Source organism: Haemorhous mexicanus (genome assembly GCF_027477595.1).
Source record: "Haemorhous mexicanus isolate bHaeMex1 chromosome 3 unlocalized genomic scaffold, bHaeMex1.pri scaffold_136_ctg1, whole genome shotgun sequence".
In the NCBI taxonomy this organism is placed as follows: Eukaryota; Metazoa; Chordata; class Aves; order Passeriformes; family Fringillidae; genus Haemorhous; species Haemorhous mexicanus.
In genome coordinates, this window is record NW_026775979.1 from 23,402 (window position 1) to 48,135 (window position 24,734).

At 54.2% G+C, this 24,734-nt stretch overlaps 1 protein-coding gene across 1 annotated transcript in view; it reads right to left on the minus strand.

Moving 5' to 3' along the window:
- The window catches only part of ADCY3 (adenylate cyclase 3), a 45,699-nt gene that overhangs the window by 10,457 nt on the left and 10,508 nt on the right, over window positions 1-24,734 (minus strand). The window contains 13 exon segments of the mRNA XM_059837297.1: window positions 3,099-3,181; window positions 3,274-3,541; window positions 6,262-6,378; window positions 6,467-6,554; window positions 6,634-6,795; window positions 11,342-11,415; window positions 11,417-11,485; window positions 13,850-13,987; window positions 16,481-16,643; window positions 16,715-16,873; window positions 19,662-19,789; window positions 20,014-20,125; window positions 23,874-24,004. Coding sequence (XP_059693280.1) covers window positions 3,099-3,181; window positions 3,274-3,541; window positions 6,262-6,378; window positions 6,467-6,554; window positions 6,634-6,795; window positions 11,342-11,415; window positions 11,417-11,485; window positions 13,850-13,987; window positions 16,481-16,643; window positions 16,715-16,873; window positions 19,662-19,789; window positions 20,014-20,125; window positions 23,874-24,004 — 1,692 coding nt within the window.

A 24,734-nucleotide genomic window follows, 5' to 3' on the forward strand; every position in this document is an offset into this window, starting at 1 on the left:
TGGGATTATGGGAATTGCTGGGATTATGGGATTGTGGGAATGTGGGATTGTGGGGTTGTGGGATGATGGGAAGATGGGAAAATGGAGACGCGCTCCTTCTGGTCGTGGACGTCGATCTTCCACAGGAACAGCGTCCGGGCCAGCTTCTCCACCTGGGAATGTGGGAATTGCTGGGATTATGGGAATTCCTGGGATTGTGGGGTTGTGGGAATGTGGGGTTGTGGGATTGGGGGGTTGTGGGATGGTGGGATAGTGGGATGATGGGAAGATGGGATAATGGGGACGCGCTCCTTCTGGTCGTGGACGTCGATCTCCACAGGAACAGCATCCGGGCCAACTTCTCCACCTGGGAATGTGGGACACAGGAATTGTGGGAATGCAAGAATTCCTGGGATAATGGGATTATGGTAATGTGGGATTATGGGATGGGATAATGGGATAATGGGGCTATGAGATTGTGGGATAACGGGATTGGAAAATGGAGACGCTCCTTCTGGTCGTGGACGTTGATCTTCCACAGGAACAGTGTCCGGGCCAGCTTCTCCGCCTGGGAATGTGGGGATTGCTGGGATTATGGGATTGTGGGATTGTGGGGTTGTGGGATGGGATAAGGGGATAATGGGAAGATGGGAAAATGGAGACGCGCTCCTTCTGGTCGTGGACATCGATCTTCCACAGGAACAGCGTCCGGGCCAGCTTCTCCACCTGGGAATGTGGGAATTGCTGGGATTATGGGAATTCCTGGGATTGTGGGGTTGTGGGAATGCGGGCTTGTGCGGTTGTGGGATGGGATAGTGGGATGATGGGATTGTGGGATGATGGGATAATGGAGACGCGCTCCTTCTGGTCGTGGACGTCAATCTCCACAGGAACAGCGTCCGGGCCAGCTTCTCCATCTGGGATTACGGAATCACGGGAGCGCAGGAATTCCCGGGATAATCAGGTAATGGGATGATGGAATTATGGAATTATGGGATGGTGGGATAATGGGATGATGGGATTGGATAACGGAGACGCGCTCCTTCTGGTCGTGGACGTCGATCTTCCAAAGGAATTGGGATAATGGAATCATGGGATAATGGGATTATGAAATTGTGGGATTATGGGATAATGGGATTATGGGATTATGGGATAATGGGATTATGGGATAATGGGATAATGAAATTATGGAATTATGGGATAATGGGATTATGGGATTATGGGATGATGGGATGATGGGATAATGTGATAATGTGATAATGGTATAATGGGACAATGGGATAATGGGATAATGGGATGATGGGATGATGGGATTATGGGATTATGGGATTATGGGAAATTGGGATAATGGGATAATGGGAAATTGGGATTATAGGATTATGGGATAATGGGAAATTGGGATAATGGGATTATGGGATAATGGGATTATGGGATAATGGGATGAGGGTGTTCCCGGAAATGGTGGTGTCTGGAAAACCCTTTGGGAGTTTCCTTGGAAAAGCTGCAGGTGCTGTGGATGGACCCGCGAGAAATCCCGGTGCCTTGGAGCTTCCAGGGAATGCGGGAAGGGATTTAGTGATTGAGGGAAGGTAAGGGAAGGTTTGGGAAGGTTTGGGAAGGTTTGGGAAGGGAAGGGAACGGAAGGTTTGGGAAGGTTTGGGAAGGTTTGGGAAGGTTTAGGAAGGGAAGGGAAGGGAAGGTTTAGGAAGGGAAGGTTTGGGAAGGGAAGGGAAGGTTTGGGAAGGGAAGGTTTGGGAAGGTTTGGGAAGGTTTGGGAAGGTTTGGGAAGGGAAGGTTTGGGAAGGTTTGGGAAGGGAAGGTTTGGGAAGGGAAGGTTTGGGAAGGGAAGGTTTGGGAAGGTTTGGGAAGGTTTGGGAAGGGAAGGTTTGGGAAGGGAAGGTTTGGGAAGGTTTGGGAAGGGAAGGTTTGGGAAGGGAAGGTTTGGGAAGGTTTGGGAAGGTTTGGGAAGGGAAGGTTTGGGAAGGTTTGGGAAGGTTTGGGAAGGTTTGGGAAGGTTTGGGAAGGGAAGGGAAGGGAAGGGAAGGGAAGGTTTGGGAAGGGAAGGTTTGGGAAGGGAAGGGAAGGTTTGGGAAGGGAAGGTTTGGGAAGGGAAGGTTTGGGAAGGGAAGGGAAGGGAAGGGAAGGGAAGGGAAGGGAAGGGAAGGGAAGGGAAGGGAAGGGAAGGGAAGGGAAGGGAAGGGAAGGGAAGGGAAGGGAAGGGAAGGGAAGGGAAGGGAAGGGAAGGGAAGGGAAGGGAAGGGAAGGGAAGGGAAGGGAGGAAGGGAAGGGAAGGGAAGGGAAGGGAAGGGAAGGGAAGGGAAGGGAAGGGAAGGGAAGGGAAGGGAAGGGAAGGGAAGGGAAGGGAAGGGGAAGGGAAGGGAAGGGAAGGGAAGGAAGGGAAGGGAAGGGAAGGGAAGGGAAGGGAAGGGAAGGGAAGGGAAGGGAAGGGAAGGGAAGGGAAGGGAAGGGAAGGGAAGGGAAGGGGAAGGGAAGGGGGAAGGGAAGGAAGGGAAGGGAAGGATAGGGAAGGGAAGGGAAGGGAAGGGAAGGGAAGGGAAGGGAAGGGAGGGAAGGGAAGGGAAGGGAGGAAGGGAAGGGGAAGGGAAGGGAAGGGAAGGGAAGGGAAGGGAAGGGAAGGGGAAGGGAAGGGAAGGGGAAGGGAAGGGAAGGGAAGGGAAGGGAAGGGAAGGGAAGGGAGGTTGGAGGGAGGAAAAGAGGGAAAAAGAAGGAAAAGAAGGAAAAAGAAGGAAAAAAGAAGGAAAAAGAAGGAAAAAGAAGGAAAAAGAAGGAAAAGAAGGAAAAGGAGGGAAGGAGAGACAAGAGGAGGAAAAAGAAGAGAAAGGAGGAAAAGGCAGGAGAAGGAAGGAAAAATATGGAAGAAGAAGGAAAAGGGAGGGGAGGAGAGGGAGAAGAGGAGGAAAATGAGGGGAAAGGGAAGAGAAGAAGGGAAAAGGAAGGAAAAAGAAGGAAAAATAAGGAAGAAGAAGGAAAAGGGAGGGAAGGAGAGGCAAGAGGAGGAAGGAAGAAGAAAAAGCTGGAAAAGGGAGGAAGAAGAAGGAAAAGGAAGGAAGAAGAAGGAAAAGGGAGGGAAGGAATCCCTTCCCCTCCCGGCCACTCACGTGCCGCGAGAAGTAGTAGAAGCTGAGCATCACCACGAAGATCATGGCCGTCATGGAGTACTTGGAGGGCACACAGCACGGACCTGCCGAGGGATGGTCCGGGTGACGGAATTCCCGGCCCATCCCCGTCCCCTCCGTGTCCCCTCCCCGTGGCCGTGGCCGTCCCCACCCTTACGAGCTGTGCTGGCCGCGCGCCGCCGGTCATAGTGGTCGAAGATGGGCTCCCAGGCGGAGAAGTTGACGGCGCCGGTGGCGGCGGTGATGAGCACCATGAGGGTCAGCTTGACCATGTGGCTCACCTGGACCAGCATGACGGTGGCCACCAGGGCCAGCAGGGCGATGTAGCTGTAGTACTTGGGGTGGGCGGCGCAGGCCACCGCCGCCGCGGGGTGGCCCCGAGGTGCCGTTGGTCACCAGCCAGCGGTGGCGCGGTGGCAGGCGAGCTGGGGACAGGGGGACACAGTGACCACCACGGCCACCAGGGTGATGGAACTGTAATGCTGAGGGTGCTCCTCACAGCCACCATCTCATTGGTGGCCCTGATGTCCCATTGGTCAACACCCTGTCGTCCCCATGGCAGCCGAGCTGGGGGACATGGGGACATGGAGGCCACCATGGCCACTAGGGTGATGGAGCTGTAATGCTGAGGGTGCTTCTCGCAGCCACTGCCCCATGGTGGCCACCATGTCCCCATGACCACCACCCCATGTCCCCATGGCAGCTGAGCTGGGGACACGGGGACACTGGGAATACCATGGCCACCAGGGTGACGGAGCTGTAATGCTGAGGGTGCTCCTCACAGCCAACATCCCATGGTGGCCCTGATGTCCCCATGGCCACCACTCTGTGGTCCCCATGGCAGCCAAGCTGGGGACATGGGGACATGGAGGCCACCATGGCCACTAGGGTGATGGAACTGTAATGCTGAGGGTGCTTCTCGCAGCCACCACCCCATGGTGGCCCCAAGGTCCCATTGGTCACCAGCCAGTGGTGGCAGTGGCAGGCGAGCTGGGGACACAAGGGTGGGGTCAGCATGGGGACATGGTGGCCACCATGGCCACCAGGGTGGTGTGACTGCAGAGTTTTGGCTGCTCCGTGAAGCCACCACCCCGAGGTGGCCCTGATGTCACCACCCTGTGGTCCCCATGGCATCTGAACTGTGGACATGAAGGTGGGGTCATCGTGGGGACATGGGGACGTGGTGGCCACCATGGCCACCAGGGTGGTGTGGCTGCAGGGTTTTGGCTGCTCTGCAAAGCCACCACCCCTTGGTGGCCCTGATGTCACCACCCCATGGTTCCCACGGCATCTGAACTGGGGACATGAAGGTGGGGGCAGTGTGGGGACATGGGGACACGTAGGCCACCACAGCCACCATGGTGATGGAGCTGTAATGCTGAGGGTGCTCCTCACAGCCACCACTCCATGGTGTCCCCATTGGCCACCACCCTGTGTCCTCCATGCCATCCCAGCTGGGGACATGGGGACGCGCCACCAAGGCCACCAGGATGATGGAGCCGTGCCGCTCCTCACAGCCACCATCCCATGGTGGCCACAAGGTCCCATTGGTCACCTCACAATGTCCCATTGGTCACCACCCCGTGGTCCCCATGGCAGCCGAGCTGGGGACATGGGGACACGGAGGCCACCAAGGCCACCAGGATGATGGAGCCGTGCCGCTCCTCACAGCCACCAGTCCATGGTGTCCCCATTGGCCACCACCCTGTGCCCTCCATGCCATCCCAGTTGGGGACACGAGGCCGCCGTGGTGCCACCAGGGCCGCGCGTGTCCCCTCACCATGTCCACGATTGGTCACCAGCCAGCAGTGGCGGTGGCAGACGAGCTGGGGACACAAGGGTGGGGTCAGCATGGGGACATGGTGGCCACCATGGCCACCAGGGTGGTGTGACTGCAGGGTTTTGGTTGGTCCATGGAACCACCACCCCATGGTGGCCCTGATGTCCCCATGGCTACCACCCCATGTCCCCATGGCAGCTGAGCTGGGGACATGGGGATACAGTGACCACCATGGCCACCAGGGTGATGGAGCTGTAATGCTGATGTTTCTCCTCACAGCCACCACCCCATGGTGGCCCCAAGGTCCCATTGGTCACCAGCCAGCGGTGGCAGTGGCAGGCGAGCTGGGGACACAAGGGTGGGGTCAGCATGGGGACATGGTGGCCACCATGGCCACCAGGGTGGTGTGACTGCAGTGTTTTGGCTGCTCTGTGAAGCCACCACCCCTTGGTGACCCTGATGTCACCAGCCCATGGCCCCCATGGCAGCCGAGCTGGGGACATGGGGACATGGAGGCCACCATGGCCACCAGGGTGATGGAACTGTAATGCTGAGGCTGCTCCTCACAGCCACCACCCCATGGTGGCCACCATGTCCCCATGGCCATCACTCCGTGGTCCCCATGGCAGCCGAGCTGGGGACATGGGGACACAGAGGCCACCAAGGCCACCAGGGTGATGGAGCCGTGCCGCTCCTCACAGCCACCACCCCTTGGTGTCCCCATTGGCCACCACCCTGTGCCCTCCATGCCATCCCAGCTGGGGACATGGGGACACGGAGGCCGCCACGGCCACCAGGGTGATGGAGCTGTAATGCTGATGTTTCTCCTCACAGCCACCACCCCATGGTGGCCCTGATGTCCCATTGGTCACCAGCCAGTGGTGGCAGTGGCAGGCGAGCTGGGGACACAAGGGTGGGGTCAGCATGGGGACATGGTGGCCACCATGGCCACCAGGGTGGTGTGACTGCAGTGTTTTGGTTGGTCCATGGAACCACCACCCCTTGGTGGCCCTGATGTCACCAGCCCATGGCCCCCATGGCAGCCGAGCTGGGGACAGGGGGACATGGAGGCCACCATGGCCACCAGGGTGATGGAACTGTAATGCTGAGGCTGCTCCTCACAGCCACCACCCCATGGTGGCCACCATGTCCCCATGGCCATCACTCCGTGGTCCCCATGGCAGCCGAGCTGGGGACATGGGGACACAGAGGCCACCAAGGCCACCAGGGTGATGGAGCCGTGCCGCTCCTCACAGCCACCACCCCTTGGTGTCCCCATTGGCCACCACCCTGTGCCCTCCACGCCATCCCAGCTGAGGACACGAGGCCGCCGTGGTGCCACCAGGGCCGCGCGTGTCCCCTCACCATGTCCACGATGTCGGCGGCGGTGACGATGGCGATGGCCGCCATGGCCCAGGTGTTGCGCGCCCAGCGCGTGCGGTCGATCCAGGTGGAGAAGGCCACCAGCTTTTTGGGGAAAGCCTGCGGTGACAACGGCGGGGGGACGGTCACCGGGGTCGGGGACGCGCCACCGCCGCCGCGATGTCCCCGAGGCGCGTCCCCACCTCACCCTGGGGAAGATGGCGGCCAAGGAGCAGAGCGTGAGGCCCAGCAGCAACACCTCGCCCACGGCGAACGTCACGTAGTTGGTCACCAACCTGCCCAAAAGTCCCACGGGGAAGGTCAGCGGTGACACCTCGGTGCCACCCAGGTGTCCCCAAGTGTCCCCAGGCCTACCAGGGGTCGATGACGGCCTCCACCAGGGCGGTGAAGAAGAGGACGACGCAGGAGCAGCTGAAGGCGGCGCCGCTCTGCTTCTCCTTCTCCACGGAGTAGCGCGTCTCCATGTCGGGGTCGGTGAAGCGCAGCGACAGGCGGAACGTGCTCTTGCCCTTCAGCCTGGGGGATTTTTGGATAAAATTTTGGGGGGATTTGGGGGATTTTTTGGGAATTTTTTGGAATTTTTGGGGAATTTCTTAGGAATTTTTGGGAATTTTTTTTGGAATTTTTTGGGGATTTTTTTGGAAATTTTTTGGGGAATTTTTGGGTATTTTTTGGGAATTTTTTGGGTATTTTTTGGGAATTTCTGGGCAATTTTGGGGAATATTTTTGGGAATTTTTGGGAATTTTTTTGGGAATTTTTGGGAATTTTTTGGGTATTTTTTGGGAATTTTTTGGGGGAATTTTTGGGGGATTTGGGGGATTTTGGGGGGAATTTTTTGGAGAACTTTGGGGGATATTTAGAGAATTTTGGGGGAATTGTGGGAATTTTTTCATGGAATTTTGAGGATTTTTGGGGATTTTTCGGGAGGTTTTTTTAATTTTTAGGGAATTTTTGGGGATTTTTTGGGAATTTTGGGGGGATTTTGGGAGAATTTTGGAGGAATTTTTGGAATTTTTTAGAGAATTTTTTGGGAAATTTTGGGGGATTTTGAGCGAATTTTTGGGGATTTGGGGGGAATTTTGGGGGATTTTAAGGGTATTTTTCAGAAATTTTGGGAATTTTTCAGGCAATTTTTGGGAACTTTGAGGGGATTTTTGGAGAATTTTTTTGAATTTTTAGGGAATTTTTTAGGAATTTTTCTTTAAAATTTTGGGGATTTTTTGAGAATTTTTTTTTTAATTTTTTTGAGATTTTTTTGGGGGAATTTTGGAGATTTTTTTGGGGGAATTTTGCGAATTTTTCAGGGAATTTTGAGGATTTGGGGGGATTTTTTGGGAAGTTTTTTTAATTTTTAGGGAATTTTTGGGGATTTTTGGGAATTTTGGGGGGATTTTTTGGGGGGAATTTTGGAGGAATTTCTGGGAATTTTTTAGAGAATTTTTGGGAAATTTTGGGGGATTTTGAGCAAATATTTGGGGATTTTTGGGGAATTTTGGAGGATTTTTAGGGTATTTTTCAGAAATTTTGAGAATTTTTCAGGCAATTTTGGGGAACTTAGAGGGGATTTTTGGAGAATTTTTTTGAATTTTTGGGGAATTTTTAGAGAATTTTTTTTTTTAATTTTTGGGGAAATTTTGGGGATTTTTTGAGAATTTTTTTTTAATTTTTTGAGATTTTTTGGGGGAATTTTGGAGACTTTTTGGGGAATTGTGGGAATTTTTCAGGGAATTCTGAGGATTTTTGGGGATTTTTTGGGAAGTTTTTTTAATTTTTAGGGAATTTTTTGGGATTTTTTGGGAATTTTGAGGGGATTTTTTGGGAATTTTGGAGGAATTTTTGGGGAATTTTGGAGGCAAATTTGGGAATTTTTTAGAGAATTTTTGGGAAATTTTGGGGGATTTTGGAGGAATTTTGGGGGATTTTTGGGGGATTTTTCAGGAATTTGAGGACTTTTTGGGGAATTTTTTGGGGAATTTCTGGGAATTTTGGGGGGAAATTTGGGGGATTTTTAGGGTATTTTTCGGAAATTTTGGGAATTTTTCAGGCAATTTTGGGGAACTTTGAGGGGATTTTTGGAAAATTTTTTTGAATTTTTGGGGAATTTTTGGGGGGGGAATTTTTCAGGAATTTGAGGAATTTTTTGGAGAATTCTTTGGGGGAATTTTTTTGGGAATTGTTTTGGGAATTTTTGGGGAAAATTTTGGGGATTTTTTGAGAATTTTTTTGGAAATTTTTGAGAATTTGGGAATTTTGGGAAATTTTTGGGGGAATATTTTGGGGAATTTTTGGGAGTTTATTGGGGGATTTTTCAGGAATTTGAGGAATTTTTGGAGAATTCTTTGGGGGAATTTTTGGGAAATTTTGGGGGGAATTTTTCAGGAATTTGAGGAATTTTTGGATAATTTTTTGGGGGGAATTTAGGAGAATTTTTTGGGGAATTTTTGGGGGAAATTTTGGGAATTTTTGGAGAAATTTTTGGGGGGAATGTTTGGAGAATTTTTGGGGGAATTTTTGGGGGAATTTCTTGAGAATTTTTTTTGGAATTTTGGGAAATTTTGGGGGGAATATTTTGGGGAATTTTTGGGAGTTTATTGGGGGATTTTTCAGGAATTTGAGGAATTTTTGGAGAATTCTTTGGGGGAATTTTTAGGAATTTTTGGGAAATTTTTGGGGGAATTTTTCAGGAATTTGAGGAATTTTTAAAGAATTTTATGGGAATTTTTTGGAATTTTGGGAGATTTTTTGGGGGAATTTTTTGAGGAATTTTTGGGGGGAATTTTGGGGGGAATTTTTCAGGAATTTGAGGAAATTTTGGAGAATTTTGGGGGGGAATTTTGGAGAATTTTTTGGGAAATTTTGGGGGGAATTTTTCAGGAATTTGAGGAATTTTTGGAGAATTTTTATGGGAATTTTTTTGAATTTTGGGGGATTTTTGGGGGAATTGTGGGGGGAATTTTTCAGGAATTTGTGGAATTTTTGGGGTATTTTTGGGGGGAATTTAGGAGAATTTTTTGGGGAATTTTGGGGGGAAATTTTGGGAATTTTTGGAGAAATTTTTGGGGTGAATTTTTGGAGAATTTTTGGGGGAATTTTTGGGGGAATTTCTTGAGAATTTTTTTTGGAATTTTGGGAAATTTTGGGGGGAATATTTTGGGGAATTTTTGGGAGTTTATTGGGGGATTTTTCAGGAATTTGAGGAATTTTTGGAGAATTCTTTGGGGGAATTTTTTGGGAAATTTTGGGGGGAATTTTTCAGGAATTTGAGGAATTTTTAAAGAATTTTTTATGGGAATTTTTTGGAATTTTAGGAGATTTTTTGGGGGAATTTTTTTGAGGAATTTTTGGGGGGAATTTTGGGGGGAATTTGTCAGGAACTTGAGGAAATTTTGGAGAATTTTGGGGGGGAATTTTGGAGAATTTTTTGGGAAATTTTGGGGGGGAATTTTTCAGGAATTTGTGGAATTTTTGGAGAATTTTTATGGGAATTTTTTTTAATTTTGGGGGATTTTTGGGGGAATTTTTGGGGGGAATTTTTCAGGAATTTGTGGAATTTTTGGATAATTTTTTGGGGGGAATTTAGGAGAATTTTTTGGGGAATTTTTGGGGGAAATTTTGGGAATTTTTGGAGAAATTTTTGAAGAAATTTTTGGGGTGAATTTTTGGAGAAATTTTTGGGGGGAATTTTTGGAGAATTTTTTTGGGAAATTTTGGGAAATTTTTGGGGGGAATATTTTGGGGGAATTTTTTGGGAGTTTATTGGGGGATTTTTCAGGAATTTGAGGAATTTTTTGGAGAATTCTTTGGGGGAATTTTTGGGAAATTTTGGGGGGAATTTTTCAGGAATTTGAGGAATTTTTAAAGAATTTTTTGGGGGGAATTTAGGAGAATTTTTTGGGGAATTTTTTGGGGGAAATTTTGGGAATTTTTGGAGAAATTTTTTGGAGAAATTTTTGGGGTGAATTTTTGGAGAAATTTTTGGGGTGAATTTTTGGAGAATTTTTTGGGAAATTTTGGGAAATTTTTGGGGAATATTTTGGGGAATTTTTGGGAGTTTATTGGGGGATTTTTCAGGAATTTGAGGAATTTTTGGAGAATTCTTTGGGGGAATTTTTGGGAAATTTTGGGGGGAATTTTTCAGGAATTTGAGGAATTTTTAAAGAATTTTTATGGGAATTTTTTGGAATTTTGGGAGATTTTTTGGGGGAATTTTTTGAGGAATTTTTGGGGGGAATTTTTCAGGAACTTGAGGAAATTTTGGAGAATTTTGGGGGGGAATTTTGGAGAATTTTTTGGGAAATTTTGGGGGCAATTTTTCAGGAATTTGAGGAATTTTTGGAGAATTTTTATGGGAATTTTTTTTAATTTTGGGGGATTTTTGGGGGAATTTTGGGGGGAATTTTTCAGGAATTTGTGGAATTTTTGGATAATTTTTTGGGGGGAATTTAGGAGAATTTTTTGGGGAATTTTTGGGGGAAATTTTGGGAATTTTTGGAGAAATTTTTGGAGAAATTTTTGGGGTGAATTTTTGGAGAATTTTTTGGGAAATTTTTGGGGGAATTTCTTGAGAATTTTTTTTGGAATTTTGGGAAATTTTGGGGGGAATTTTTGGAGAATTTTTGGGGGGAATTATTAGGGAATTTTTGGAGAAATTCTTTGGGACTTTTTGGGGAATTTTGGGGGAATTTGGGGAAATTTTTTGGAATTTTGGGGAATTTGTGGGATTTTTTGGGGAATTTTTGGGAAATGTTTGGGGAATTTAGTGGAATTTTTGAGGAGATTTTGCAGGAATTTGAGGAATTTTGCAGAATTTTTAGGGGGAATTTTCGGGGATGTTTGGGGGAATTTTTTTGGGATTTTTGGGAATGTTTGTGGAAATTTTGGGGGGAATTTTGGGAATTTTTTGCAGAATTTTTGGGGGGGATTTTTGGGGGACATTTCAGAAATTTGAGGAATTTGTGAAAAAATTTCCTGGGCACTTTTGGGGGATTTTTTGGGGAATTTTGGGTGGAATTTTCCGGGAATTCTGGGGGGATTTTGAGGAATTCTGGCAGGGTCACTGACGCCTGGATGCTCTCGCGCTCCAGCAGGGCCTCGTTCAGCAGCCGGTTCAGCTCCTGCTCGTTCTGCGCCGCCCCCCGCCACGCGCTCGGCCAGGTCCCGCAGCCGCAGCCGCCGCCGCGGGTTCGGGAACGACGGGTTGGGGACCTGGGGACACCGTGGGGACACCGTGGGGACACCATGGGGACACCGTGGGGACACCGCAGGGACAGCCCAGGGACACTGCGGGGACACCACGCGCTCGGCCAGGTCCCGCAGCCGCAGCTGTCGCCGAGGGTTCGGGAACGACGGGTTGGGGTCCTGGGGGACACCGTGGGGACACCCTGGGGACACCATGGGGACACTGCCGGGACAGCCCAGGGACAGCCCAGGGACACTGTGGGGACACCATGCGCTCGGCCAGGTCCCGCAGCCGCCGTCGAGGGTTCGGGAACGACAGGTTGGGGACCTGGGGACACCGAGGGGACACCCTGGGGACAATGCCGGGACAGCCCAGGGACAGCCCAGGGACACTGCTGGGACACCATGGGGACACCACGCGCTCGGCCAGGTCCCGCAGCCGCAGCCGCCGCCGAGGGTTCGGGAACGACGGGTTGGGGACCTGGGGACACCGTGGGGACACCCTGGGGACACGGCAGGGACAGCCCAGGGACAGCCCAGGGACACTACGGGGACACTGCGGGGACACCACGCGCTCGGCCAGGTCCCGCAGCCGCCGCCAAGGGTTCGGGAATGACGGGTTGGGGACCTGGGGACACCATGGGGACACCGTGGGGACACTGCTGGGACAGGCCACGGACACTACGGGGACACTGCAGGGACACCATGCGCTCGGCCAGGTCCCGCAGCCGCAGCCGCCGCCGAGGGTTCGGGAACGACGGGTTGGGGACCTGGGGACACCGAGGGGACACCGTGGGGACACTGCCGGGACACGGCAGGGACAGGCCAGGGACACTACGGGGACACTGCAGGGACACCACAGGGACACCACAGGGACAGCCCAGGGACACCCTGGGGACACCCTGGGGGCACCACGCGCTCGGCCAGGTCCCGCAGCCGCAGCCGCAGCCGAGGGTTTGGGAACGACGGGTTGGGGACACTGCGGGGACACCAAGGGGACACCATGGGGACACTGCCGGGACACCCTGGGGACACCAAGCGCTCGGCCAGGTCCCGCAGCCGCAGCCGAGGGTTCGGGAACGACGGGTTGGGGACACCCTGGGGACACCATGGGGACACCATGGGGACACCTTGGGGACACTGCCGGGACAGGCCAGGGACAGGCCAGGGACACTGCGGGGACACCACGCGCTCGGCCAGGTCCCGCAGCCACAGCCGCCGCCGAGGGTTCGGGAACCAAGGGTTGGGGACCTGGGGACATTGCGGGGACACCCTGGGGACACTGTGGGGACACTGCGGGGACACGGCGGGGACACGGCAGGGACACTGCAGGGACACTGCAGGGACACCACGCGCTCGGCCACTTCCCGCAGCCGCAGCCGAGGGTTCGGGAACAATGGGTTGGGGACCTGGGGACACCATGGGGACACCGTGGGGACACCGCAGGGACACTGCCAGGGACAGCCCAGGGACACTGCAGGGACACCACGTGCTCGGCCAGGTCCCGCAGCCGCAGCCGCCGCCACGGGTTCGGGAACGACGGGTTGGGGACCTGGGGACACCGAGGGCACACCAGGGGGACACTGCCGGGACAGGCCAGGGACAGCCCAGGGACACTGCGGGGACACCCTGGGGACACCGTGGGGACAGCCCAGGGACACTGCTGGGACACTGCGGGGACACCACGCACTCGGCCAGGTCCCGCAGCCGCAGCCGCCGCGGAGGGTTTGGGAATGACGGGTTGGGGACCTGGGGACACCATGGGGACACCGTGGGGACACTGCCGGGACACTGCAGGGACAGGCCAGGACACTATGGGGACACCATGGGGACGCCATGCGCTCGGCCAGGTCCCGCAGCCGCAGCCGCTGCCGCGAGTTCGGGAACGACGGGTTGGGGACCTGGGGACACCGTGGGGACACCGTGGGGACACCATGGGGACACTGCAGGGACACGGCAGGGACAGGCCAGGGACAGCCCAGTGACACCCTGGGGACAGCCCAGGGACAGCCCAGGGACACCCTGGGGACACCCTGGGGACACCACGCGCTCGGCCAGGTCCCGCAGCCGCAGCCGCCGCCGAGGGTTCGGGAATGACGGGTTGGGGACCTGGGGACACCGAGGGGACACCGTGGGGACACTGCGGGGACACGGCAGGGACAGGCCAGGGACACTACGGGGACACTGTGGGGACACCACGCGCTCGGCCAGGTCCCACAGCCGCAGCCGCCGCCGAGGGTTCGGGAACGACGGGTTGGGGACCTGGGGACACCGTGGGGACACCGTGGGGACACTGCCGGGACACTGCAGGGACAGCCCAGGGACACCCTGGGGACACCCTGGGGACACCCTGGGGACCCCTGGGGACACGGTGGGGACTGCTGTGGGTACCTCGGTGTCGTCGTCGTCGTCGAGCTCCACGGAGCTGCTGCGGCCGCGCTCGGCGTCCTCGGGGGGCTCCGGGCTGAGGCCACCGTTGGTGGGGACAGGAGGGGGTGACACGCCGTGGGACGAGGTCAGGGACAGCTTCTGTGGGGGACAGGGTGTGGTGGGTGTCACCGTGTCACCGGTGTCACCAGTGTCACCCAGCACGCCATGGGACGATGTCAGGGACAGCTTCTGTCCGGGGACAGGGCGTGGTGGGCGTCACCGTGTCACCGTGTCACCGGTGTCACCCATCATGCTGTGCAGCAAGGTCGGTGACAGTGTCTGTGGTGGCACGCGGTCACCCTGGGTGTCCCAACAGCCCATGTCCCCAGTGTCCCCCCCAGTGTCCCCAGGAGTGTCACCACGCCATGGGACAAGATCAGTGACAGTGTCGGTGGTGGCATGTGGCCACGCTGGGTGTCCCAACACCCCATGTCCCCCCCAGTGTCCCAAGTGTCCCCAGCAGTGGCACTCACCACGCTGTTGGCACGATCATTGGCAATGTCCCCACACCCCATGTCCCCAGTGTCCCAATGTCCCCAGTGTCCCCACTGGTGCCACTCCCCACACAGTGACACAATCAATGTCACTGTCCCCACACCCATGTCCCCAGTGTCCCCAGCAGTGTCCCCATTGGTGCCACTCCCCACACAGTGACACAATCAATGTCACTGTCCCCACACCCATGTCCCCAGTGTCCCCAATGTCCCCAGTGTCCACAGCAATGCCACTCTCCACACAGTGACACAATCAATGTCACTGTCCCCACACCCACGTCCCCAGTGTCCCCCGTATCCCCAGTGTCCCCAGTGTCCCCAGCAATGCCACTCCCCACACAGTGACACAATCAATGTCACCAGTGTCCCCAGTGTCCCCAGCAGTGTCACCACGCCATGAGACAAGGTCACCCGCTGTGTGTCCCCACTCCCATGTCCCCAATGTCCCTGATGTCCCCAGCAGTGCCATTCCCCACACAGTGACACAATCAATGTCACTGTCCCCACACCCCATGTCCCCAATGTCCCTGATGTCCCCACCAGTGCCACTCCCCACACAGTGACACAATCAATGTCGCTGTCCCCACACCCATGTCCCCAGTGTCCCCAGCAGTGCCACTCCCCACACAGTGACACAATCAATGTCACTGTCCCCACACCCATGTCCCCAGTGTCCCCAGCAGTGTCCCAGCAGTGTCCCCACTGGTGCCACTCACCACACAGTGACACAATGCCACTGTCCCCACACCCATGTCCCCAATGTCCCCAATGTCCCCAGCAGTGTCCCCCTCATTGTCCCCACCAGTGCCACTCCCCACACAGTGACACAATCAATGCCACTGTCCCCACACCCATGTCCCCAGTGTCCCCAGTGTCCTGAATGTCCCCAGCAGTGTCACCACGCCATGAGACAAGGTCACCCTCTGTGTGCCCCCACACCCATGTCCCCAGTGTCCCTGATGTCCCCACTGGTGCCACTCCCCACACAGTGACACAATCAATGTCACTGTCCCCACACCCATGTCCCCAGTGTCCCCAGCAGTGTCCCCACCGGTGCCACTCACCACACAGTGACACAATCAATGTCACTGTCCCCACACCCACGTCCCCAGTGTCCCCAGTGTCCCCAGCAATGCCACTCCCCACACAGTGACACAATCAATGTCACTGTCCCCACACCCACGTCCCCAGTGTCCCCAGTGTCCCCAGCAATGCCACTCCCCACACAGTGACACAATCAATGTCACCAGTGTCCACAGCAGTGTCACCACACCATGAGACAAGGTCACCCTCTGTGTGTCCCCACACCCATGTCCCCAGTGTCCCTGATGTCCCCAGCGGTGCCACTCACCAGTGACACAATCAATGTCACTGTCCCCACACCCATGTCCCCAGTGTCCCCAGCACTGTCCCCAGGAGTGTCCCCAGCAAAGCCACTCCCCACACAGTGACACAATCAATGTCACTGTCCCCACACCCATGTCCCCAGTGTCCCCAGCAGTGTCCCCAGCACTGTCCCCAGCAGTGTCCCCATTGGTGCCACTCACCACACAGTGACACAATCAGTGTCACTGTCCCCACACCCATGTCCCCAGTGTCCCCAGCAGTGTCCCCAGGAGTGTCCCCTCTGGTGCCACTCACCACACAGTGACACAATGCCACTGGTGCCACACCCATGTCCCCAATGTTCCCAATATCCCCAGCAGTGTCCCCCTCATTGTCCCCAGCAATGCCACTCCCCACACAGTGACACAATCAATGTCACTGTCCCCACACCCATGTCCCCAGTGTCCCTGATGTCCCCAGTGGTGCCACTCACCACACAGTGACACAATCAATGTCACTGTCCCCACACCCATGTCCCCAGTGTTCCCAGCAGTGTCCCCAGCAGTGTCCCCACTGGTGCCACTCACCACACAGTGACACAATCAATGCCACTGTCCCCACACCCATGTCCCCAATGTCCCCAATGTCCCCAGCAGTGTCCCCCTCATTGTCCCCACCAGTGCCACTCCCCACACAGTGACACAATCAACGTCACCGTCCCCACACCCCTGTCCCCCCCAGTGTCCCCAGTGTCCCCAGCGGTGTCACTCACCACGCCGTTGACGCCGTGCCGCAGGCCCTGCTTGGGGACCACCACCAGGTAGGTGACGATGCCCTTGTCCCTCAGGTAGTCGCAGCGGGAGCCGCCCTCGCCCGGCTCCACCTCGAACTCGCCCTTCAGGCAGTCCACGGTGCTCTGCGAGATGTGCACGCGCCTGCCGCGGCCGCCGCCGTCACCCCGGCGTCCCCGCCGCCGCCGCCGCCACCCCGCGACGGGGACACTCACCCGGGGATGCCGCCGGCCTCCATCTTGTTGGCCACGGTGACGTCGGTGGACCAGACGTCGTACTGCCAGCGCTTCTGGCCCAGCACGCCGCCCAGCACGGCGCCGCTGTGCACGCCCACGCGCATGTCCACGGCCGTGCGCGTCCGCTCCCGCACCGAGCTGGGACACGGGGACATGGGGACACCGGGATGGCCATGGGGAATGGGGACAGGGAATGGGGAATGGGGACAGGGAATGGGGAATGGGGACAGGGAATGGGGAATGGGGACAGGGAATGGCCACGGCCGTGCGCGTCCGCTCCCGCACCGAGCTGGGACACGGGGACCCGGGGACACCGGGAGTGGGGAATGGGGACAGGGAATGGCCACGGCTGTGCGCGTCCGCTCCCGCACCGAGCTGGGACACGGGGACAGCGGGACATCGGGATGGCCATGGGGAATGGGGACAGGGAATGTCCACGGCCGTGTGTGTCTGCTCCCGCACCCAGCTGGGACATGGGGACATGGGGACACCGGGAATGGGGAATGGGGGACAGGGAATGGCCACGGCCGTGCGCGTCCGCTCCTGCACCGAGCTGGGACATGGGGACATGGGGACACCGGGAGTGGGGAATGGGGACAGGGAATGGGGAATGGGGACAGAGAATGGGGAATGGGGACAGGGAATGGCCACGGCCGTGCGCGTCCGCTCCCGCACTGAGCTGGGACACGGGGACACGGGGACACCGGGAGTGGCCATGGGGACACCAGGAATGGGGAATGGGGACAGGGAATGGCCACGGCCGTGCGCGTCTGCTCCCGCACCGAGCTGAGACACGGGGACATGGGGACACCGGGATGGCCATGGGGAATGGGGACAGGGAATGGGGAATGGGGACAGGGAATGGCCACGGCCGTGCGCGTCCGCTCCCGCACCGAGCTGGGACACGGGGACAGCGGGAGTGGCCATGGGGACAGGGAATGGGGAATGGGGACAGGGAATGGGGAATGGACACTGGGAGTGGCCATGGGGACAGGGAATGGGGAATGGGGACAGGGAATGTCCACTGCCGTGCGCGTCCGCCCCGGCACCGAGCTGGGACACGGGGACATGGGGACACCGGGAGTGGGGAATGGGGAATGGCCATGGGGACAGTGGGAGTGGCCATGGGGACACCGGGACACCAGGAGTGGCCGTGGGGAATGGGGAATGTCCACGGCCGTGCCCGTCCGCTCCCGCACCGAGCTGGGACGCCATTCCCATTCCCATTCCCATTCCCATTCCCATTCCCATTCCCATCCCCATTCCCATCCCCATTCCCATTCCCATTCCCATCCCCATTCCCATCCCCATCCCCATTCCCATTCCCATCCCCATTCCCATCCCCATCCCCATTCCCATTCCCATCCCCATTCCCATCCCCATTCCCATCCCCATTCCCATCCCCATCCCCATCCCCAATCCCATTCCCATTCCCATCCCCATTCCCATTCCCAATCCCCATTCCCATTCCCATTCCCATTCCCATCCCCATTCCCATTCCCATTCCCATTCCCATTCCCATCCCCATCCCCATTCCCATCCCCATTCCCATCCCCATTCCCATTTCCATTCCCAATCCCAATCCCATTCCCATTCCCGTTCCCAATCCCCATTCCTATTCCCCCATCCCACTCCCTTTACCAAGTCCCATTTCCATGTCCCATGTGCCATTCCCATTCCTATCCCCACCCCCATCCTATTTCCCAATCCCAATTCCTATTTCCATCCCATCCCCATTCCCATCCCCAATCCCAATCCCAATTGCCATCCCATCCCATCCCATCCCATTCCCATTCCCATTCCCATTCCCATTCCCATTCCCATTCCCATTCCTGTTCCCATTCCCGTTCCCATCCCATGGATCCCACCCCATCCCATCCCATTCCCATTCCCATTCGCATCCTAATTCCTATTCCGGTTCCCATTCTCATTTCCAACCCCATTCCCACTCCCATCCCAATTCCCATCCCCTTCCAATTTCCCAATCCCCATTCCAGTTTCCATCCCATTCCCATCCCATCCCATCCCATCCCATCCCATCCCATCCCATCCCATCCCATCCCATCCCATCCCATCCCATTCCCATTCCATCCCATCCCATCCCATCCCATCCCATCCCATCCCATCCCATCCCATCCCATCCCATTCTCACATTGCCATTCTCATTCCCATCCCCATCCCAATTCCCAATCCCCAATTCCCAATAATTCCCAACCCCCACTCCCCAATTCCCGCCCTTCCTTACGCGATGGCCTCCACCATGGCCAGCCCATCCCAATCCCCAATCCCCAATTCCCAATAATTCCCAATAATTCCCAATAATTCCCAATAATTCCCAATAATTCCCAACCCCCACTCCCCAATCCCGCCCTTCCTTACGCGATGGCCTCCACCATGGCCAGCCCATCCCAATCCCCAATCCCCAATTCCCAATAATTCCCAATAATTCCCAACCCCCACTCCCCAGCTCCCGCCCTTCCTTACGCGATGGCCTCCACCATGGCCAGCCCATTCCAATCCCCAATCCCCAATCCCCAATTCCCAATAATTCCCAATAATTCCCAATAATTCCCAATAATTCCCAACCCCCACTCCCCAGCTCCCGCCCTTCCTTACGCGATGGCCTCCACCATGGCCAGCCCATCCCCATTCCCAATCCCCAATTCCCAATAATTCCCAATAATTCCCAATAATTCCCAATAATTCCCAATAATTCCCAATAATTCCCAATAATTCCCAACCCCCACTCCCCAGCTCCCGCCCTTCCTTACGCGATGGCCTCCACCATGGCCAGCCCATCCCCATTCCCAATCCCCAATTCCCAATAATTCCCAATAATTCCCAATAATTCCCAATAATTCCCAATAATTCCCAATAATTCCCAATAATTCCCAACCCCCACTCCCCAGCTCCCGCCCTTCCTTACGCGATGGCCTCCACCATGGCCAGCCCCATCCGGATGGAGCAGGCCGCGTGGTCCTCCCGGAATTCCGGCAGCCCGCAGATGCAGTAGTAGCAATCCCCCAGGATCTTGATCCGCAGCTGGTGATGCTTCTGGCCACCCAGAATTCCCGGAAAATCCCGAATAATCCCAGAGAATTCCCACAATCCCGCACCACTCCCAACTCCAACCCTCTCATTCCCCATTTCCCACCCATCCGAGCCGGGACGCCTCCATCCCCCCGCGCCTTCCCCGACCTCCTCGCCCCCCCAATCCCGGATTTTTTTTTTTTTTTTTGGGAATTCCGGGAATTCCGGGAATTCCGGGCGGCACTCACGGCGGCCAGCTTGTCGAAGCGGGCGAAGAGCTCGTTGAGGAGCTTGACGAGCTCCTGGGCGCTGCAGGACGACGAGAGCTGCGTGAAGCCCACGATGTCGGCAAACAGGATGCTGCCGGTGGGAACGCGCGTCACACCCCGACCCACCGCTCCCGCTATCCCAGAAAAACATCCCGGAGGTGGGGAGGCTCAATCCCAACCTCCCTGACTCAATCCCAACCTCCCTGACTCAATCCCAACCTCCCTGACTCAATCCCAACCTCCCTGACTCAATCCCAACCTCCCAAACTCAATCCCAAACTCCCTGACTCAATCCCAACATTCCAAACTCCCAAACTCAATCCCAAACTCCCAAACTCAATCCCAGCATTCCAAACTCAATCCCAGCATTCCAAACTCAATCCCAACCACCCAAACTCAATCCCAACCTCCCAAACTCAATCCCAACCACCCAAACTCAATCCCAAATTCCCAAACTCAATCCCTAATTCCCAAACTCAATCCCGACATTTCAGACTCAATCCCAACATTCCAAACTCAATCCCAGCATTCCAAACTCAATCCCAACATCCCAAACTCATTCCCAAACTCCCAAACTCAATCCCAACATTCCAAACTCAATCCCAAACTCCCAGACTCAATCCCATATTCCAAACTCAATCCAACCTCCCAAACTCAATCCCAGCATTCCCAAACTCCCTGACTCAATCCCAACATTCCAAACTCAATCCCGACACTCCAAACTCAATCCCAACATCCCAAAGTCAATCCCAACATTCCAGACTCAATCCCAACATTCCAGACTCAATCCCAACCTCTCAAACTCAATCCCAACATTCCAAACTCAATCCCAACATTCCAAATTCAATCCCAACCTCCCAAACTCAATCCCAACATTCCAGACTCAATCCCAAATTCCCAAACTCCCAAACTCAATCCCAAACTCCCAAATTCAATCCCAACCTCCCAAACTCAATCCCAGCATTCCAAACTCAATCCCAGCATTCCAAACTCAATCCCAACCACTCAAACTCAATCCCAACATTCCAAACTCAATCCCAGCATTCCAAACTCAATCCCAACATTCCAAACTCAATCCCAGCATTCCAAACCCAATCCCAAATTCCCAAACTCAATCCCAGCATTCCAAACTCAATCCCAACCTTCCAAACTCTATCCCAAACTCCCTGACTCAATCCCAACATTCCAAACTCAATCCCAACCTTCCAGACTCAATCCCAAATTCCCAGACTCAATCCCAAATTCCCAAACCCAATCCCAAATTCCCAAACTCAATCCCAACCTCCCAAACTCAATCCCAACATTCCAAACTCAATCCCAACCTCCCAGACTCCATCCCAACCTCCCAAACCCAATCCCAAATTCCCAAACCCAATCCCAACATTCCAAACTCAATCCCATCCTCCCCACTTCCTGTTTTCCCCCAAAAAATTCCTGGATCTGGCCAAAATGATGCTCTACGAGCTCAATCCCAATTTTCCTCATTCCCATTTTCCCAGAAAATTCCCGGATGGGGCAAGACAAACTCAATCCCAAATTCTTCTTTCCCATTTTCCCAAAAAAAAAAAAAAAAACCTGGGATAAGGTAAAAACGACGCCCTGAAAACTCAATCCCGACTCAATCCCAGTTTTGGGAATTCCTGATGGTTCTTCCAGGAACATTTTCCTTGTGGAATGGGAGAATGTTGGGAATTCCCAATGGTTTTTCTGGGAGTGATTTCCACTTTGGAATTTTGGCAATTCCCAGCATTTTTCTGGGAATGTTTTCGGCACCAAACGGGGGAATTTTGGGAATTCCCGCCGGTTTTTCGGGAATGTTTTCGGCACTGAAGGAGGGAATTTTGGGGAATTCCCGTGGGTTTTCCAGGAATGTTTTCCAGGCATGGAACTGGGGGGATTTTGGGAATTCCCACCAGTTTTCCAGAAGGAACAGGGGCAATTTTGGGAATTCCAGAGCGTTTTCCACGTAGGACGGGGGAATTTTGGGAATTCCTGATGGGTTCAAGGGAAAGTTTTCCTTGCCGGAATTTTGGGGAATTCCCACCAGTTTTCCTGGGAATGTTTTCCAAACAGAACGGGGAAATTTTGGGAATTCCCAGCGGTTTTCCAGGAACCGTTTTCCACTTGGAACAGGGGAATTTTGGGAATTCCCGGCGGTTTTCTGGGAACGTTTTCCATGTTGGAATTCTAGGAATTCCCACCAGTTTTCCTGGCAATGTTTTCCACACGGAATGAGAGAATTTGGGGAATTCCAGGTGATTCTCCAGGAGCATTTTCCACGCTGGAATTTTGGGAATTCCCACCATTTTTCCAGGAATGTTTTCTGTGCGGAATGGGGAAATTTGGGAAATTCCCACCTGTTTTCTGGGAATGTTTGCTCCACAGAATGGGGAAATTTGGGGAATTCCCAGAGGTTTTCTGGGAGCATTTTCCACGTTGGAATTTTGGGAATTCCCAGCATTTTTCTGGGAATGTTTTCAGCACGAAACGGGGGAATTTTGGGAATTCCCGCCGGTTTTTCAAGAATGTTTTCAGCACTGAAGGAGGGAATTTTGGGGAATTCCCGTGGGTTTTCCAGGAATGTTTTCCAGGCATGGAACTGGGGGAATTTTGGGAATTCCCACCAGTTTTCCAGAAGGAACAGGGGCAATTTTGGGAATTCCAGAGCGTTTTCCACGTAGGACGGGGGAATTTTGGGAATTCCTGATGGGTTCAAGGGAAAGTTTTCCTTGCCGGAATTTTGGGGAATTCCCTCCAGTTTTCCTGGGAATGTTTTCCAAACAGAACGGAGAAATTTTGGGAATTCCCAGCGGTTTTCCAGGAACCGTTTTCCACTTGGAATGGGGGAATTTTGGGAATTCCCGGCTGTTTTCTGGGAACGTTTTCCCCGTTGGAATTCTAGGAATCCCCACCAGTTTTCCTGGCAATGTTTTCCACACGGAATGAGAGATTTTTGGGAATTCCAGGTGGTTCTCCAGGAGCATTTTCCACGCTGGAACCTTGGGAATTCCCACCGTTTTTCCAGGAACGTTTTCTGTGCGGAATGGGAGAATTTTGGGAATTCAGGGCGGTTTTCCAGGAACATTTTCTGCTCCAGAATTTCGGGAATTCCCACCCATTTTCAATGGAGCGTTTTCCACGTAGGACGGGGGAATTTTGGGAATTCCTGATGTTTTTAAGGGAAAGTTTTCCTTGCCGGAATTTTGGGGAATTCCCACCAGTTTTCCTGGAACATTTTCAGCACGAAACAGGGGGGAATTTTGGGAATTCCCACCGGTTTCTCAGGAATGTTTTCCACATGGAACGGGAGAGTTTTGGGAATTCCCGGCTGTTTTCTGGGAACGTTTTCCACGTTGGAATTCCAGGAATCCCCACCAGTTTTCCTGGCAATGTTTTCCACACGGAATGAGAGAATTTTGGGAATTCCAGGTGGTTCTCCAGGAGCATTTTCCATGCTGGAACTTTGGGAATTCCCACCGTTTTTCCAGGAATGTTTTCTGTGCAGAATGGGGAAATTTTGAAAATTCCCGCCGGTTTTCCGGGGAACGTATTCCAGGCATGGAACAGGCGGAATTTTGGGAATTCCTACCGGTTTTCCAGGAATGTTTTCTGCACAGGAGAGGGGATTTTTTTGGGGAAATCCCTGGCGTTTTTCCAGGACCATTTTCCACATCGGAATTTTGGGAGCTCCCCCAGCTTTCCCGGCAGGATGGAGGGAATTTCTGGGATTCTGGATGGATTTCCGGGAGCGTTTTCGCGTGGGAAGGAAGGGGGGGGGTTTGGGATTTCGGGAATTCCGGCGGGGCTGTTGTTTTTTTTTCCCGGGAATGCCGTCCCACCTGACGTTCTCGTGGCGGTACATGTACATGGTGTTGAACTGCTGCAGCTCCTTCTGGCTCGGGTCCTTCTTCATGTCCTTCAGCATCTCGTCGGCCACGTGCTTGGGCAGGATGGACAGCATCAGCCGCTCCTGAGGGACGGAATTCCGGCTGGGAATCGCGGCGGGGGAAAGCCCAGCCCGGGGAATTGCAGGGGGGAAAGCGAAGGGAAGCTCATGGGGGGAAAAAAAATCAGGAATTATAGGGAATGATTTGGGGGTGGATCGGGGATGGATCGGGGATGGATCAGGGATGGATATCCCTGGATCGGGGATGGATCAGGGATGGATATCCCTGGATCAGGAATGGATCAGGGATGGATATCCCTGGATCAGGGATGGATCAGGGATGGATATCCCTGGATCGGGGCTGGATCAGGGGTGGATATCACTGGATCTGGGATGGATCAGGGATGGATATCCCTGGATCGGGGCTGGTTCTGCAGCTGGAGCAGGGACGGACCCGCCCAGCTCCGCTGGGAATTTCCATGAAACGTACGGAACTCGCCTAACGAGGTGGATTTTCCCCCAGGAACCCGGGAATTCTGCTGGGAACGCCGGTGTGCGGCAGAGCCGTTGCCGGAGCAACAGCTCCGTGTCCCTGTCCCCATTCCCAGGAGGAGATTCCCAGGGAACAGCTCCATGTCCCTGTCCTCATTCCCAGGAGAAGATTCCCAACCTTTCCCAGCTCCCCAGTCCCTGCCTGACTGAGCCCCATGGATTTCCCGGTGGGAACGGGGATGGAATCCGCTCCGGAATCCATCTGGAATTTTCGGATCCCATTCCCACCTCCCACCTCAATCCCATAATCCCGCCAAGTATC